This window comes from Heterocephalus glaber, unplaced genomic scaffold (assembly GCF_053883595.1).
Source record: "Heterocephalus glaber isolate CG9 unplaced genomic scaffold, H.glaber_assembly_v1.0 deba00001608, whole genome shotgun sequence".
Lineage (NCBI taxonomy): Eukaryota > Metazoa > Chordata > Mammalia > Rodentia > Bathyergidae > Heterocephalus > Heterocephalus glaber.
This window is the reverse complement of record NW_028258379.1, coordinates 17,568,206-17,582,476: the sequence shown is the minus strand read 5'-3', so window position 1 is coordinate 17,582,476 and position 14,271 is coordinate 17,568,206. Positions and strand designations below refer to the sequence as shown.

Genomic DNA, 14,271 nt, shown 5'->3' with positions numbered 1-14,271 from the left:
CAAAGACAGATAAACAGTTACTATCCTCAAGAAATTTGTTGCTTAATCAAGGACAGAGACATATAAACAGATAACTAAATATAACTTGGCAGATATAGGTTTAGAGTTGATAGGATATAATTGGAATTGTTACTTATGTGACTGGGTTGGGTTTAGATTTTGGGAAATGCCTCCTGGAAGTAATGGGTATGGTAGGGGAAATGTGAATCAGGAAAGATGGATTAGAGGCCATACATATAAGAGCAGTTAGTGATATAGAACACCAGTTCTGGAGTCATGTTGCCTGGCTCTGCCACTTACTGGCTGTTTAGATGTGAGCAATTTTCTTAACCTTTCTGTCCCTCCTGTCCTTTCCTTATTAACAGTGTGGAGATTAAACAAGGTAACATATGAGAAGTCCTTAGAAGAGTGCCAGGTAAAATTATTTTACCAGCTTTTTGTCCTATGTAGTCTTAAGTGGCTCTAATTGTGCAGTTTTTAGAATTTGTCATGTTGATTCAGACAAAAAAAGTAGATTTTATTAAGTTGAAAGAGAGAACTAAGATTTAGTGATTTTCCTTTAACGCTTTCTTATGCCTATAGGTACAGTATAGGCAGGAGCAACAAGGAAAACTATATTCTTCAGCTTTTTGTAATACCTTCTCTAGAACTGAAAGCAAAGTAAAATCATGATTAAATTAGTTAAAAAGAGCAAATGGTTATTAAACCAGACTGTGTTTTCAGGTAATTTATTTTTCCCCTTCTGGTATATGACTGCAATAATCCCAGCTGTCTTCTAAGATAGCTCAGATGAATCTCTGCAATAAATTATGCTGTAGACAATGGTGAGATACTTTATTTTTTATCTAACATTAGCAAAAGTAAAAAATGTGATGGTCATACCTTATGTTGTCAAAGGCTGGGAGAAATTGATATGCTTAGACATTGTGCTAGAGGCATTGAAAGTCTATTACGTCCCTAGTTCTTGTTTTGTCACTGTGTTACGTGTTTCAGTTTCCTCAAATGGGAAGTGAAGGTACTAAAATAAGCTATTCACATTGAAAAATGAAAAATACCAAAAGGTGCCTGTGGAGATTCTAAATATCCACTATAACATCCTCCCACATTTAAGAACCAGGAACAAAAGAACCTCTCAGAATCTTCTCACTTTTAATTTTAAGAACTCTGTGGTTATTTTAAATAGAAAATAAAGATGAAATTTTTGAACTTAAAAGAAAAATAGGACAGTTTATAAATTAGGTCATTTAAGATCTGTGTTTTGTTCAGAGTTCAAAGTGAGTTGTGTAGCCAGAGTCTTGCAAAGAGTATACAGTTCGGTTGCGAGCATCCTCCTTGCAGCCTTGTCTAGAACAGAAAGAATAATAGGAAACATTTTAAGTGTTTGTCCACGGGAGACCTGATTGTTCAACCATGGCATATCCCTGCAGTAGAATGTAGCCACTGTGCAGCCATTAAAAAACCTTATAGATGAGCCAGGCATGGTAGTATACTCCTGTAATCCCAGCACTCAGAAGGCAGAGGCAGGAGGGTTGCTGCAAGTTCAAGGCCAGCCAGAGCTACATAGCAAGACCTTGTCTCAAAAAAAGGCTTAAATCCAGACCTCTTGCAAATACAGTAAGCTCTAGAGTTAGAACAAATTCAGTCATATCTCAACATTATCCCAGCCAATTAGTCTAAGCTAACATAGTGTCTTTTCTACAGAACACTGTAATGGCTTCCTATCCCATCTCCTAGAGTCTGCTCTTATTCTCTTCAGTCACTTCTCTACATGGAGGATACAAATTTTTTGTCACTTTTCTTACTGCTTACTATCTGCTGTTCAATTCTGATGCAGACTACCTAGAGTTATCAAGACTTTACAAGTTCAAGGCATAGTCCCTAACAGGACTACCCTCATTTCAGATACCATTCTCCAGGATAACCACACATAATGACCAGCGGTTATAAGTTCAGAGCAGACTAATGACCTCTTTATGTTCAATAATTCACTGGAACAACTCCCAGAACTCAGGAAAGCATATACTTATGATACAGTTTTACTGTAAAGGATACAAATTAGGAGCAGCCAAATGAAGAAACATGAGGCCAAGGTCCTCTTTCCTATATAACCATGGCATGTCACTCTTCCAGCACGTTGGTGTGTTCACTAACCAGTAATCTTTCCTAGGCCTTAGCATCCAGAATTTTTATTGGAGTTTCATTATTTAGGCACAATCAATTGAATTATTAGCCACATAATTGATTTCAGTCTCCAGTCCCCCACCCATTTTGGAGGTACTGTTAATATACTTATCTTAAAACCCCAGTCCTCTCCTCACATGATTGGTCTTTCCAGCATGACCAGCCTACATCCTGAATCTGATTAGCATAAACTCAGGAGTATGTGCTAAGGATCTACATGATGAACAGTGACACTCCTATCATTCAGGAAACCCCAAGGGTTTAGAAGTTCCCTCCCAAGAACCAGAGACAAAGTTCAGTCAAATTCTTTGTTGTACAGCACTGTCACATTTTTTAAAAATCTAAAATCTTTTCCATAGCCTACAAAACTTAGGTAGTACCAACCCCTGGCCACCTCACTAACCTCGTTTCCTTTCATTTGTTCTTTGAGCACACCAGCCTCAAGGGGTATTTAGTAAATACATCGGGCCTGTAAAGATTCTTTGTACAAGCTATTCCTTCTTGTAGCTGGGAAGCTCTTCTTTAGACCTGGGAAACTTCCCTTAGGTAGCCAGTGGCTGCTTCCTTTATTCCTTTATTCTAATATCATCCAATAAGAGAGGCCTTCCCTTAATATTCAATCAAAAATAGTCCCTGACATCCCACACTCCTTATCTTTGGATTTTAGTTTTTTTATTCTTGAGTGCAAGAACTTTGTCAAATAGATATTTGTAGAATTCATTAGTTAATTGATACTTATGTACCTTTTGAAGTTTGTGTATATATTACCTATTCAAAAATTCTTAAAAGAATAGGACAAGGGAAAATATATAAGGAAAGCACCTTAGCTTTATTAACATGTGATATGCTTGGTATCCATTTTTTATATCCATTTTTTCCACTGATATCCTCCATGTGGAGCAGAAGTAATCTTTTCTGTTCCTTTAAGCCTGGTTGGGTTTTGTTTTTGTTTTGCAGTCTTGAGAATTGGACCCAAGGCTACATACATGCTTGGCAAGTGCTCTGCCACTGAGCCACTTCTCCAGCCCTGTAATGTTATTTGTAATGTTAGTGTAGTATTTTAGTGAATCAAGTCATTTGACGCTTCCTTCTTCCATTTCATGCATCCCACACCCACCCTGCTTTTATCATCCTGAAAATTTTGTAGCCTTGATGTTAGCATAGTTCTTTCTAGAACATCCTCAGTTAAATACTGCCTCAATTAAGGTGATATCCCTTAGTAGTCCAATAAAAATATAGTGCTAAATTTCAGAGGGTTCAGTTGAAGACCATATACTAGCTTTCATTCTTGTTTTTAATTACTAAATAACATATATTTGTGTTTCAGAAAACATTTGGTACTAAGACAGCTATGAAGAGGAATAGAACCTAGTCCCTGCCTTTAAGGAAGGAACTTAATCACTTTATAATACCAAAGCATATGTACTTGAGTGGATGATGTTGCAGGATTCTGTAGGGCACAGTAAACAAAGATGCTGGATCATTAGATTGGGCCTCTTGTTTTCTCATTGACTTACAGGAATAAGAACAAAACTGAGGGCTTAAGATGCGTGGCAAAAGTTTACAACAGAAAAACTGGAAGGCTTGATTATATTGAGTGTTTTTAAGGTAGCAAAAGAATGTCAGCAACTAGGGTAGAGGTAGCACTGGACATCCATTTGACATGATTGGGAGATTTAGGTTGAAAAAGAAAACTGAAAATCCTCAAATCCTCAACTGAAAGAATAGGGTTCTAGGGACAGGAAATTGAAGTTTAGATTCAGTGGAAATAAGAAAATAGGAAAAGAAGGAAGAAACAAAGCTTTGGTCTTGGAGGGAAATATTCAGAGCTGTTTTTGTATTAGTCATTCTCCCATTGCTGGAACAAAATACCCAACTCACTCAAGTTAAATGAGAAGTTTAATTGGCTCACAGTTTTGGGATGCTCAGTCCATGGTCAGTTGGCTCCAAGGCAGAAAATGGCATGGTGGAAAGGAATAGTGGGCAAAAGCTGTTTACCTCTTGACAGCCAGAAAGTAGAGAGCAGAGAAGAGCCAGGGACAGGAATACATCCTGCTAGGTCACACCCCTCTGACTCACCTCTTCCAACCAGGTCCTACCTCCAAACACATGAGACTTGAGGGACATTTTAGACCTAGACCGTAACAGCTGTAAAAGACAATTCCCAGGCCTCCTTTAAAAATAATTGAAAAAAATAAATACCTATAGTAAGACTTTGAAGGTTTTTATCATAACTCATCAGACTGTTCTGTCCTGAGTAATTTTGCCTCCCAATGAATCACTAATGTTCCTTGCAAGAAAGAAAAAATACCAGTGCTTGGTTATGGCACCCAGATTGCCCGCTGTACATAGAGTGGGTGAGCGGACCAGTTCTTTTCCACCCAGTTAGAAATCAGTGCTATAAAACATGATTGCTGAGAAAAATGCCATATTACATGAAGCACTTTGCCATGAGAGAAAGTGAGCAAACTGCTGCATAAGCACATTCACCAGGGGAGAAGGTAGCCAGCCCATCCATCCATTATCCTGCTGATGCCTGGGAGAGGCAGCGAGGGCAGGAAGCATAGCGTATTTGTGTTTTCTTGGAGAACCAATAATGAGACTCATGCATTCTTGGAAACATTCTTTTGGATAACTGGGTGAAGATTTTAGTTAGGTTAGGTGCCACCATACTTCCCACCAGGTGGATATGGGAGCTTCATTAACACTGGTCCTTTTTTGGCTTCTTCTGGACAAGTTCTCTTAAAAAGAGAACAGCACACCCCATTCAGTGATTCCTCATTGTTTTATCCTTATCGAGGAGCATGTTAAGTTTGGTCTTACAATGTGCAAATTCAAGGTGGCATTTCTGGCATTTTGTTATCCAAGAACCCCATAGAATTAAAATCATGTTCTCAGAAGAGAATATGAAATGAATAGTGGAATCCTACACCTACGTGACTCTTAACACCTTACACAAAATATTTGTTTTTCCCCTCAGAATGACACAGTCACTCAAAGATCACAGCTTTTCTTGCACAAAGCAAGTTTTTAATACATTTCATTATGAGGATTGAGCTTAATGCATTTGAAAGTAAGACTAACTTCTTTTATATCCTTGCACCATTCTACCTCTATAACATAAGACACAACTCAAAGCCTTTCTCACTTTGATATAGTTCAGGTAGAAGGGCCGGGATGTAGCTCAGCAGCACTTCCCCTGCCTGGCAAGCACAAGGTCCTGAGTTTGATCCCTAGTACTAGGGGGAAAAAAAGCAACACTTGATATAGTTAAAGTAAAAGAGAAATGTTCTTTTGGTTTCTTGGAAAGGGAACTAGACTGGAAAAATTACATAATGGTTCTGCTGATGTTTTTGTGTAGTTTTGGTGATTTTTTGTTAATAATGTCATAAACTGCCACATATGATTGTGCATGCTTGTAATCCTAACACTCAGGAGGCTGAGGCAAAAGGATCACAAGTTTGAGGTCAGGGCCGGGGATTTAGGTCAGTGGTTCCACCACCTACCTTGCAAGCGCAAGGTCCCGAGTTCAATCCCTGGTACGAGAAAAACAAATAAGTTTGAGGCCAGCCTGGGATACATACCAAGTTCCAGGCCATGATGGACTATATGATACCTTTTCTTTAAAAAAATTTTTTTTAAAGATCATAAAGCTGTGTTTATAAGATATGCCTTGTTCTTGAAGAATATGAGACTGAATTTTTTGATGGAAAAGCTGTTTCTTGGTGCCATGTCAAATTTCTAAAATATAGGCACCTTTTGAATTATTTCAAATCTTCATTATCTTTATGATTGAGATTGTCTAGTTTTGACATAATAGTATGGATTCTTTGTCAAGAATAAAATGCTCTGGGCCGGGGATTTAGCTCAGTGGTTTTGCCGCCTGCTGTGCAAGCGCAAGGACCCAAGTTCGATTCCCGGTACCAAAAAAAAGAATAAAATGTTCTAGGGCTGGGAGTCCAAGTCCCTAGGTTCAATCCCCATTACCACAAAGGAAAAAAAAATTATCTATTATTGAGCTAGAAAGAGACAGAAGGTTCTTTCTTCTATTTTCATTTTGGCTAGAATAGTGGGCCTCAGGGTGTTACCTGGACCAGTGGCATCAATATCATTTGGAACTTGTTAACAATATAGATTGTTAGGCCCCACATCAAACCTGTTCAATCAGAATTTGTAGATGTGGACCCACCCATCAGAGTTTTAATAAACTGTATAGATGCTTCCAGTGCACATTAAAGTTTTAGAACCACTAAGCCAATGATGGCCAACTTCATAGAGGTTCACTGATAACAAACAGCCAGCTGTGGTTAGGGTGTCATACATTCGCCACCTCTGCACTAGGCAAAAACTAGGGTGCAGAGGGTTCTGTAGACGCTTTTATACGGCTCCTCTTGACCATATAGAACTCAGGATGTGATCTGTACTGAGTCCTGGATTCCAGTGTTCTCACTACTGACTTCAGCCTTCCCTTTGGAAACCCTCCAGTATCCATAAAATCAGCAGCAGCATTTCCACCTGAGGTTGATTACCTTTAAATAAAGGAATTGGGTACAGAAATTTTCCACTAACCACAAAATCCACAAGTCAGAAATAAGAGGTTATTTTTGTCTTAGGCTGCTGAAGAAAAATGTGCTGTGGAAGAGAACATCAAGGAACTTGTACCTTTAGCTGAATAAACATTGGTAGAGGGCCGGGGATTTAGCTCAGTGGCACAGCACCTGCCTTGCAAGTGCATTAAGTCCTGAGTTCGGTTCCCGGTACCCCCAAAATAAAAACCCAAACAAAAAAACAATTGGTAGAACTTAGGTTGTATTGATAACCACATTGCATAGCTTTTCTTTTCTTGGTTGTTACACACAGAAATATTAAATAATATATGGATGTTATCCATATTGTTAATGTTGCAGTTGTTTGGATTAGGTAGTGGCAGTCACTGGCCAGGCCTTACATATCTTGTTCTCTAAATTGTTAGTCAACTGTCTGTCTCCTGTTATGTTGCAGGTCCCTAATACTGCCCCCAAATTCAGTGATTCTCCAGTAAGACTCATGGACTTCAGCATATAGTTGTGCTCACAGATAAGATTTATTACACTGAAAGCATATACAGCAAAATCAGTAAAGGGAAAAGGCACATGAAGCAAAAGTACAGGGAAAATCAGGTGCAGACTTCTGAGAAGTCACACAGGATGTGCTTAATCCTCCCAGAAGTGAGTTGTAACCAAATCTGTGAAGTGTCTGCCAGAGAATTTCAGTGCCCAGGGTCTGTTCATGGAGGCAACATTTTCTGACACATAAATCCAGACACTAGAAGGAAGGCAAGAACTCAACACAAGCCATAGTATTTGTACAGGCAGTTGAGGCACAGGGAGCCACTCTTAGCAGAACCTACCCGAATCCAGGTTCCAGATGCTGTTCAAGGATCATCCTTGTAAGGCTAGCAGTCAGATCTGCTTTATCTCTTGTTTGCACACCTGTCCTAAATAAATCAGTGTTTTGTTTTTTCCATTCCTTGTATCTACTGGTCTTGATGTATTTCTGTCATGATGTACTTAGAGTGTAACTCAGTGAGAACAGATAGCATCTACTCTGTAAATTCTTTGTCAGGCATCAAGGTGAGTGCATACAGTCTGGGCCTCCAATAAATCCTTCACTTTTGCTCTTGAGTGTGCCCGTGTTGCCTACTGCATCACTGCTTATTTAAATGCTGGCCATTCTCATGTCATGTGCAACACCCAGCTTTACCATGAAGCCTTAACTGATTAGACAGCTGACTTGGAGCTCTCCTTTTTCTTAATTCTAGTAACACTGAAAGTCTGTGCTCTTCACTTTAGTACTAAGCTTTACTCCAGTACTAAAATACTGCTTTGAGGCCAGGCATGGTAGCACACACCCTCTTAGCACTTGGGAGGCTGAGGCAGGAGGATCACAAGTTTAAAACCAGTCTGAGCAATTTAGCTAGACCCCATCTCAAAATCAAATGAACAGGGTTAAGGATATAGTACTACCCTGGAGTGCTTACCCAATGTGCACAAGGTCCTGGGTTCAATCCCCAGTACCACAAAATAATTTTTACCTGGGTCTGGGCTACATAGTGAGTTCAAGACCAGCCAGCTTGGACTATAGAGAGAGACCCTGTCTCAAACAAATACATACATATATACATAAATTTGATTAATGGTGTAAATTATATAAAGAAAAATTAACTAAATGAAATTAATACTCGAAGATTTTAGAGATGAACCAAAGAGTCTTCCTCTATAGAAGAATACTAGTTAATCCCATAGATTAAATCAGTAATAATAAAATTGCAGAAAGGCCATCTCTCTTTTTGCAGAAACCTCCTGTGATTTGAACAATGGAATGGCAGAAACCAAATCGTTTGAGTGGTGCCTTAATTGTCAGCTGAGCCTCAATTATCTGAGTTACGTTATACACAGTTGAGGAAGTCATATTAAACCAGTTATTGTCTATTATATAGTATATTTTGCCAAATGTTTTTCCCCAACCTGCAGTTCTGGGAAACTACCATCATTATAGATGTAGTAATAACTGTGATAGATCATGCTCCCCTTTCAGCACATGAAAGTATTATTAGCCATATTTTTCATTGACCATAGTGCTCTTGGTCTCATCTCCCATTGACAGGTAAAGACATTCCTGTTGTCACATTTTTCCCTGTTATTCTTGTTTTATCATTATTGAGATGCTAGAGACTTAGCACTAAGGTTGACCCCATTCAGCAGAAATTGGGAACTAAAGACTGAAAATTAGAAACACTAAGATTTTTTTTTACTGTTACTATATTCTTGATCAACTCAATTTTCTGTTCTTGTTTGCCTACCAAGCCTTGGCTAAGAGCTTATACTGTGGAATACTAAATTTAGACTCCAGGGACATCCAAAGGGCTGTAGCTGCCATTTAAGATTAATAAATCCTCTTTTGTTGCCAATCTTTGCAGGTGTAAAGAAGTGAATAAACGGAGACCCCGAAGTTTACTAGAGAAACTGCGCTGGGTGACCTTAGGCTACCATTATGACTGGGACAGTAAGGTATTTCATTTTCTTAATTCATTTGTTTTCCAGGGCCCACATCGTGTGCCTGTGTGTGTGCATGTGTGTGTGTGTGTGTGTGTGTGTGTTCAAGCTTAAAGTATCATAACCATAGCAAAGACTATCTTAAGTGAAAGGATCTCTTTCACCTATTCTGCTTTAAAAAGCTCTCTTGGGCCGGGGATTTAGCTCAGTGGTTCTGCCGCCTGCCTTGCAAGTGTAAGGACCCAAGTTCAATCCTCAGTACCAAAAAAAAATCAAAAACAAAAAAAAACGAATTTTCAAGATCCAGATAACTTTACCTGCCAGGAGATGCCAGATAAATGTCTAGCCAGGGGAAGGGTGGGAATTAATTTCCTACAATTAAGAAAGTTCTAAGTTTTCTTGAGCTACAATGTTTTCCTTATGTCTTCTGTGCTTCAAAAAAATGCGTCCTTTGTCACTAGCAGCATAGTGTTCTCATCTCAGTGAGTTGTTTGCCACCAAGTGGGAGGACTAATTCTAAGAATAATCTGAGTAAAACATACTGGTGGAGACCGTTTTCTCTGCCGAAAGGTTCGGTTTTTTAGCAACCAACTTAATAACAAATATATTAACTGTTCCAAGTAATGACAAATGTTGCTTAAAAAATATTTACAATATAGGCTGGGGATTTAGCTCAGTGGCACCACACCTACCTTGAAAGCTCAAGGTCATGAGTTCGATCTCTGGTACTGCAAAAAAAAGAAAAAAGAATTCCAATATAATTCTTAATTTCGCTCATACAAATTAAACAAGGTGTTTGTATTTAGGGAAGTGGCCAGGTGATTTTATTTGAGTTACAGTCTAGGTTTGATTCCTGCCTCCAGTGATAATATATGCCTCATAAATTGTGTGTAAGAATTAAGTGATTATACCAGTGCCTGGCTGTTCTAAGCAGTTAGCTGCATTAGTAGATAAAAAAGTTAGCTATTGTTTTTAATATTTTATTTGATACTGGGTTTTGGGGGATTTTTTGTTTTTTGTGTTTTGGGGGTTTTTTTGGTACCGGGGATTGAACTCAGGACCTTGCGCTTGCTAGGCAGGCGTGGTTTCAGTGAGTTACATCCCCGGCCCTGATACTGTTATTTTTAAGAACCTCAGAGTTAGCCTTGTTTGCTAGGAAAATGGAAAGTGAAAATTATCAAAACTTCTGAATAGCCAGGATTTAGCTCAGTGGTTCTGGCGCCTGCCTCGCAACCGCAAGGTCCCGAGTTTGATCCCCGGTACCAAAAAAAACCAAACAAACAAAACTTCTGAATAATCAGAGAAAACTAAAAATTGAGGGAGGAGTTCGACAAAACATAGTATACTATAAAAAATAATACATAGATAGATAGGGTTGAAAGGCCAAAAAGCTTTAATTATTCCATCATAGCAGAAGCTGTGTAGCTCTAGAATGGCTACCCAGACAGGTCAGTCTTCTAAGGGACTAAAGCTTAAAATGATAGAGGAAACCTTTGTAATCTCTAGCTATATCTTTAGTTTTGAGAATTACATAGGATCTCTTCTTGTTTACAGTTCAGTAAAAGGAGAACTTTACAAAACTGTTCCTTGCACCTGAAATTAAAGCTCACTTCTGCCAGAGTAAGGCCCTTCTTTCCAGAGCTGTGGCTTTGTTGTTCCAGCTAGAATACATCAGGATACTAGTAAAAATGTCAGAAAAAGTACATTTTCTGACACCACATTAAAGGTTGATATAGCAAAGAAAGAGATGAGAGCAGAGGAGCATCAAGACAAGGGAGAGTGTGTAGGGCTACTACAGCCACACAGCCAAACATCCCTCAGAGTCATCTGTATAGGAAGCTGTAAATGAACATCAGAAACATAACTGCAGCCTTGTTCTTAAAAGTTGTGTACCGCAAAATCTTTTAGAGAGTATTTTAACCTTTGTTTATTTGGTGGGGGGGCACTTACAATCCTTAGATGCTAAAAACAGAAGCATTTTGGGGAAATAAGTGCTGAAAATATTTCCCTTTTAGAGTCCTGCCTTGGCCATGATATAAGTCAGACTTAATTCAGATGAGTTGAGCACGTCATTTTATCAGTTTGACCTGTGAAATTGGCAGTAAGCCATGATGCAGGCTGGTTATAGTATTTGAGTTGCTATTTTAACAAGCTTTTTATTTTAGGATAGTTTTAAATTTATAGAAAAGTTGAGAAGATAGTACAGCAAGATACCATACCCAGTTCCCCCTACTTAATAACATCTTTGATTACTATGGTACCTTTGTCTCAATAATGAACCAATAGTAATACAACATTATAACAGTAAAGTCCATACCTCATCAGATCTCCTTAGTTTTTACCTCATATACTTCTGTTCCAGAATCTCATCCAGGATACTACATTACATTTAGTCATCATATTTACTTAGGTATCGCGACAGCAACAGCTTTCAGTTGCCTTTTTACCCTAAAAGAACTGTCCTGCTTAGGATTTGAGTATACTAGAAAATGGTGTAGTAATTGCTTCATGCAATTACTTTATGAATTTGTGCATAGCATGGTGCCTGTCCTTTAGTAGGTGCTCAGTATTTTGAATGGTTTATTATTAGATTACTGAATGCCTTAAGAATGGATGGATGGGGCTCCAGGTGTAGACCAAGGGTAGAATGCTTGCTTGGTATACATGAGGCCCTGTGTTTGATTATCAACATTGAGAAAAAAAATTGATGGTGGGTAGATACCCTGTATGTTCATATTATTTTGTAAGTTGGGGGATTTTAACGTGGTAATTATTCATACGCCACAGTTTCCTATGTTCCTGAGATCATTGTTTATTTTTCTTTATTTTTCCTACTTTTATCAAAGAAGTACTCAGCAGATCATTATACACCTTTCCCTTCTGACCTGGCTTTCCTCTCAGAGCAAGTTGCTGCTGCCTGTGGGTTTCAGGGCTTCCGAGCCGAAGCAGGCATCCTGAATTACTACTACTTAGACTCCACACTGGGCATCCATGTAGACAGATCTGAACTAGATCACTCCAGACCCCTGTTATCATTCAGGTAAGTTAGTTCCAGGGATTCTGGATTGCTTTTTATTATTTAATTCTTTTTTCCAATGCATTAATTTTTTTAATGGCTCTGTAATCTTTCAATTCTGGGAACTTTAACAGTATATCATAAAGTAAAATTAGCCTTTTAACCCCGTTAGCTCTTTTAAGAGTAATGCCCAAATTACATTTATTGTTTCTGTTTAAGACACATGGAGTGTGTGGTTTGTAATGAAAGGTATTGTTAGTGCTCTGTGTAATAGACAAATGGAAGGCCATGAAATAAAGTGAGCAACCTTTTGGAATAGTGGAACAAAATACAGAACAAAACACAAAAGCCTGAAAACATTACTTTCCTTGTCTCTAAACATCAGTTTCAGTGTGTGCAAGGTACTACACCAGTATCTCAAGAAAGTGCGGGCCCCTTATTAATTGCCTTTATCTTTAAAGGAATAATATACATAGTGAAGAATTCAGACAATTTTATTGGAAGACTGAAATTTTAAAAGATACATCAATAAGGGGCCAGGGATTTAGCTCAGTGGTTTTGCCACCTGCTGCGCAAGCGCAAGGACCCGAGTTCAATCCCTGGTACCAAAAAAAGAAAAAGATCAATAAAACTTTTGTAGGCAGTGTTAAAACTCGGTTCTTCATTTGCCTATTTACTGCATCAAGTTTCACTCTGCAGCCAGTCTGTGGGTTGTCATACTTGTAGCTAGCAGGTCATAGATTGGTCACTCAGAGACATAGAAGAGAAAGAGCTTAGCCCAGTTTAAAAATGAGGATTTGGAAGCAGTAAATGTCAAGCTGAAGTTACAAAATAATCCAGATGGCAACTTTTCTAACGGGTTTGTAATGAAAAACTCCTATTTTTACTTTTTTTTTTTTTTTTTTTTTTTTTTGTAGCTTCGGACAGTCTGCCATCTTCCTCTTGGGTGGCATCAAAAGAGATGAGGCCCCCACAGCCATGTTTATGCACAGTGGTGACATTATGGTAATGTCGGGTTTCAGCCGCCTATTGAACCATGCTGTTCCTCGAATCCTTCCAAATCCTGAGGGAGAAGGTCTGCCTCACTGCCTGGAGACGCCCCTCCCAGCTGTCCTCCCCAAAGATGCAGTGGTACAGCCCTGTTCTGTGGAGGATTGGCAGGTGTGTGCCAGCTACTTGAGGACTGCTCGTGTTAACATGACTGTCCGGCAGGTACTGGCCACAGACCAGGACTTTCCTTTGGAACCCATGGAGGAGCAAAAAAGAGACGTCACCACAGAAGATTTTTGCCATCCTGATGACCAGAATAGCCAAGTAAAACGGGCCAGGTTAAACCTTGACAGCTGAGACTTGAAGGTCCCTTTCTGTTGCTCAGTCAGGTCTTTTAAGCACCATGGACTCTCATACCAACATGAGCCCAAACCAGACAGGGAAGAGCTCATGATGGTCACACTGTTGCCTTGAAACCCATCCTAGAGACCAGACTGATCAGCAAAGCATTTGACATGGTCACATGCTATTTAGATTACTGGCAATAGTATGTAATCATATCAAAGAGGAAGGACACATTCCTCTCAGCCTCTGCCATCATAGCTGAGGAAGGTAGCCAGGCATTTTACATGTCTGTGGAGTCTAAATACCTCAGGTTTTATTAATGGCAATATGTTATCCACTCTGGCCACCCCACTACAGCTGGCAATTTGTGGAAAAATTGTGATTCCATGAAGCAGCCATTAGAATCAACTCTCTGTCATCATCAAATTCTTTCATCTTTTCTTGCATCTTCTCTGGTTGTGCAGATGAATTTTATGCACATGAAGACAACGGGACTGGAAATCTTGTTGCCTAATCAAAGACATTATTTTTGCCCTAAAGATAAATATATGAAGAAAGTGAACAGTAGTACTTTCTCAACTATTTAAGTCTCCAAACTCTCCCAGTTGGTTTTTCAAAGCAGTTTTCATTTTTGGACTAAAAATGTCCCAAGGGTGTTCTGTTACTGTTTTCTCCATGAATAAACTTACTTGGTTTTAAATTAAA

At 38.9% G+C, this 14,271-nt stretch overlaps 1 protein-coding gene across 2 annotated transcripts in view; it reads left to right on the top strand.

The window, feature by feature from the left end:
• The window catches only part of Alkbh1 (alkB homolog 1, histone H2A dioxygenase), a 23,519-nt gene extending 9,248 nt beyond the window's left edge, over nt 1-14,271 (top strand). The window contains exons 4-6 of one of the 2 annotated variants that reach the window (XM_004837116.4): nt 9,140-9,230; nt 12,062-12,255; nt 13,149-14,271. In XM_004837116.4, coding sequence (XP_004837173.2) covers nt 9,140-9,230; nt 12,062-12,255; nt 13,149-13,578 — 715 coding nt within the window. In that variant the 3' untranslated portion in view covers nt 13,579-14,271. The remainder of the gene's footprint in view (nt 1-9,139; nt 9,231-12,061; nt 12,256-13,148) is intronic. The other variant, XM_004837117.4, reaches the window with a different exon arrangement.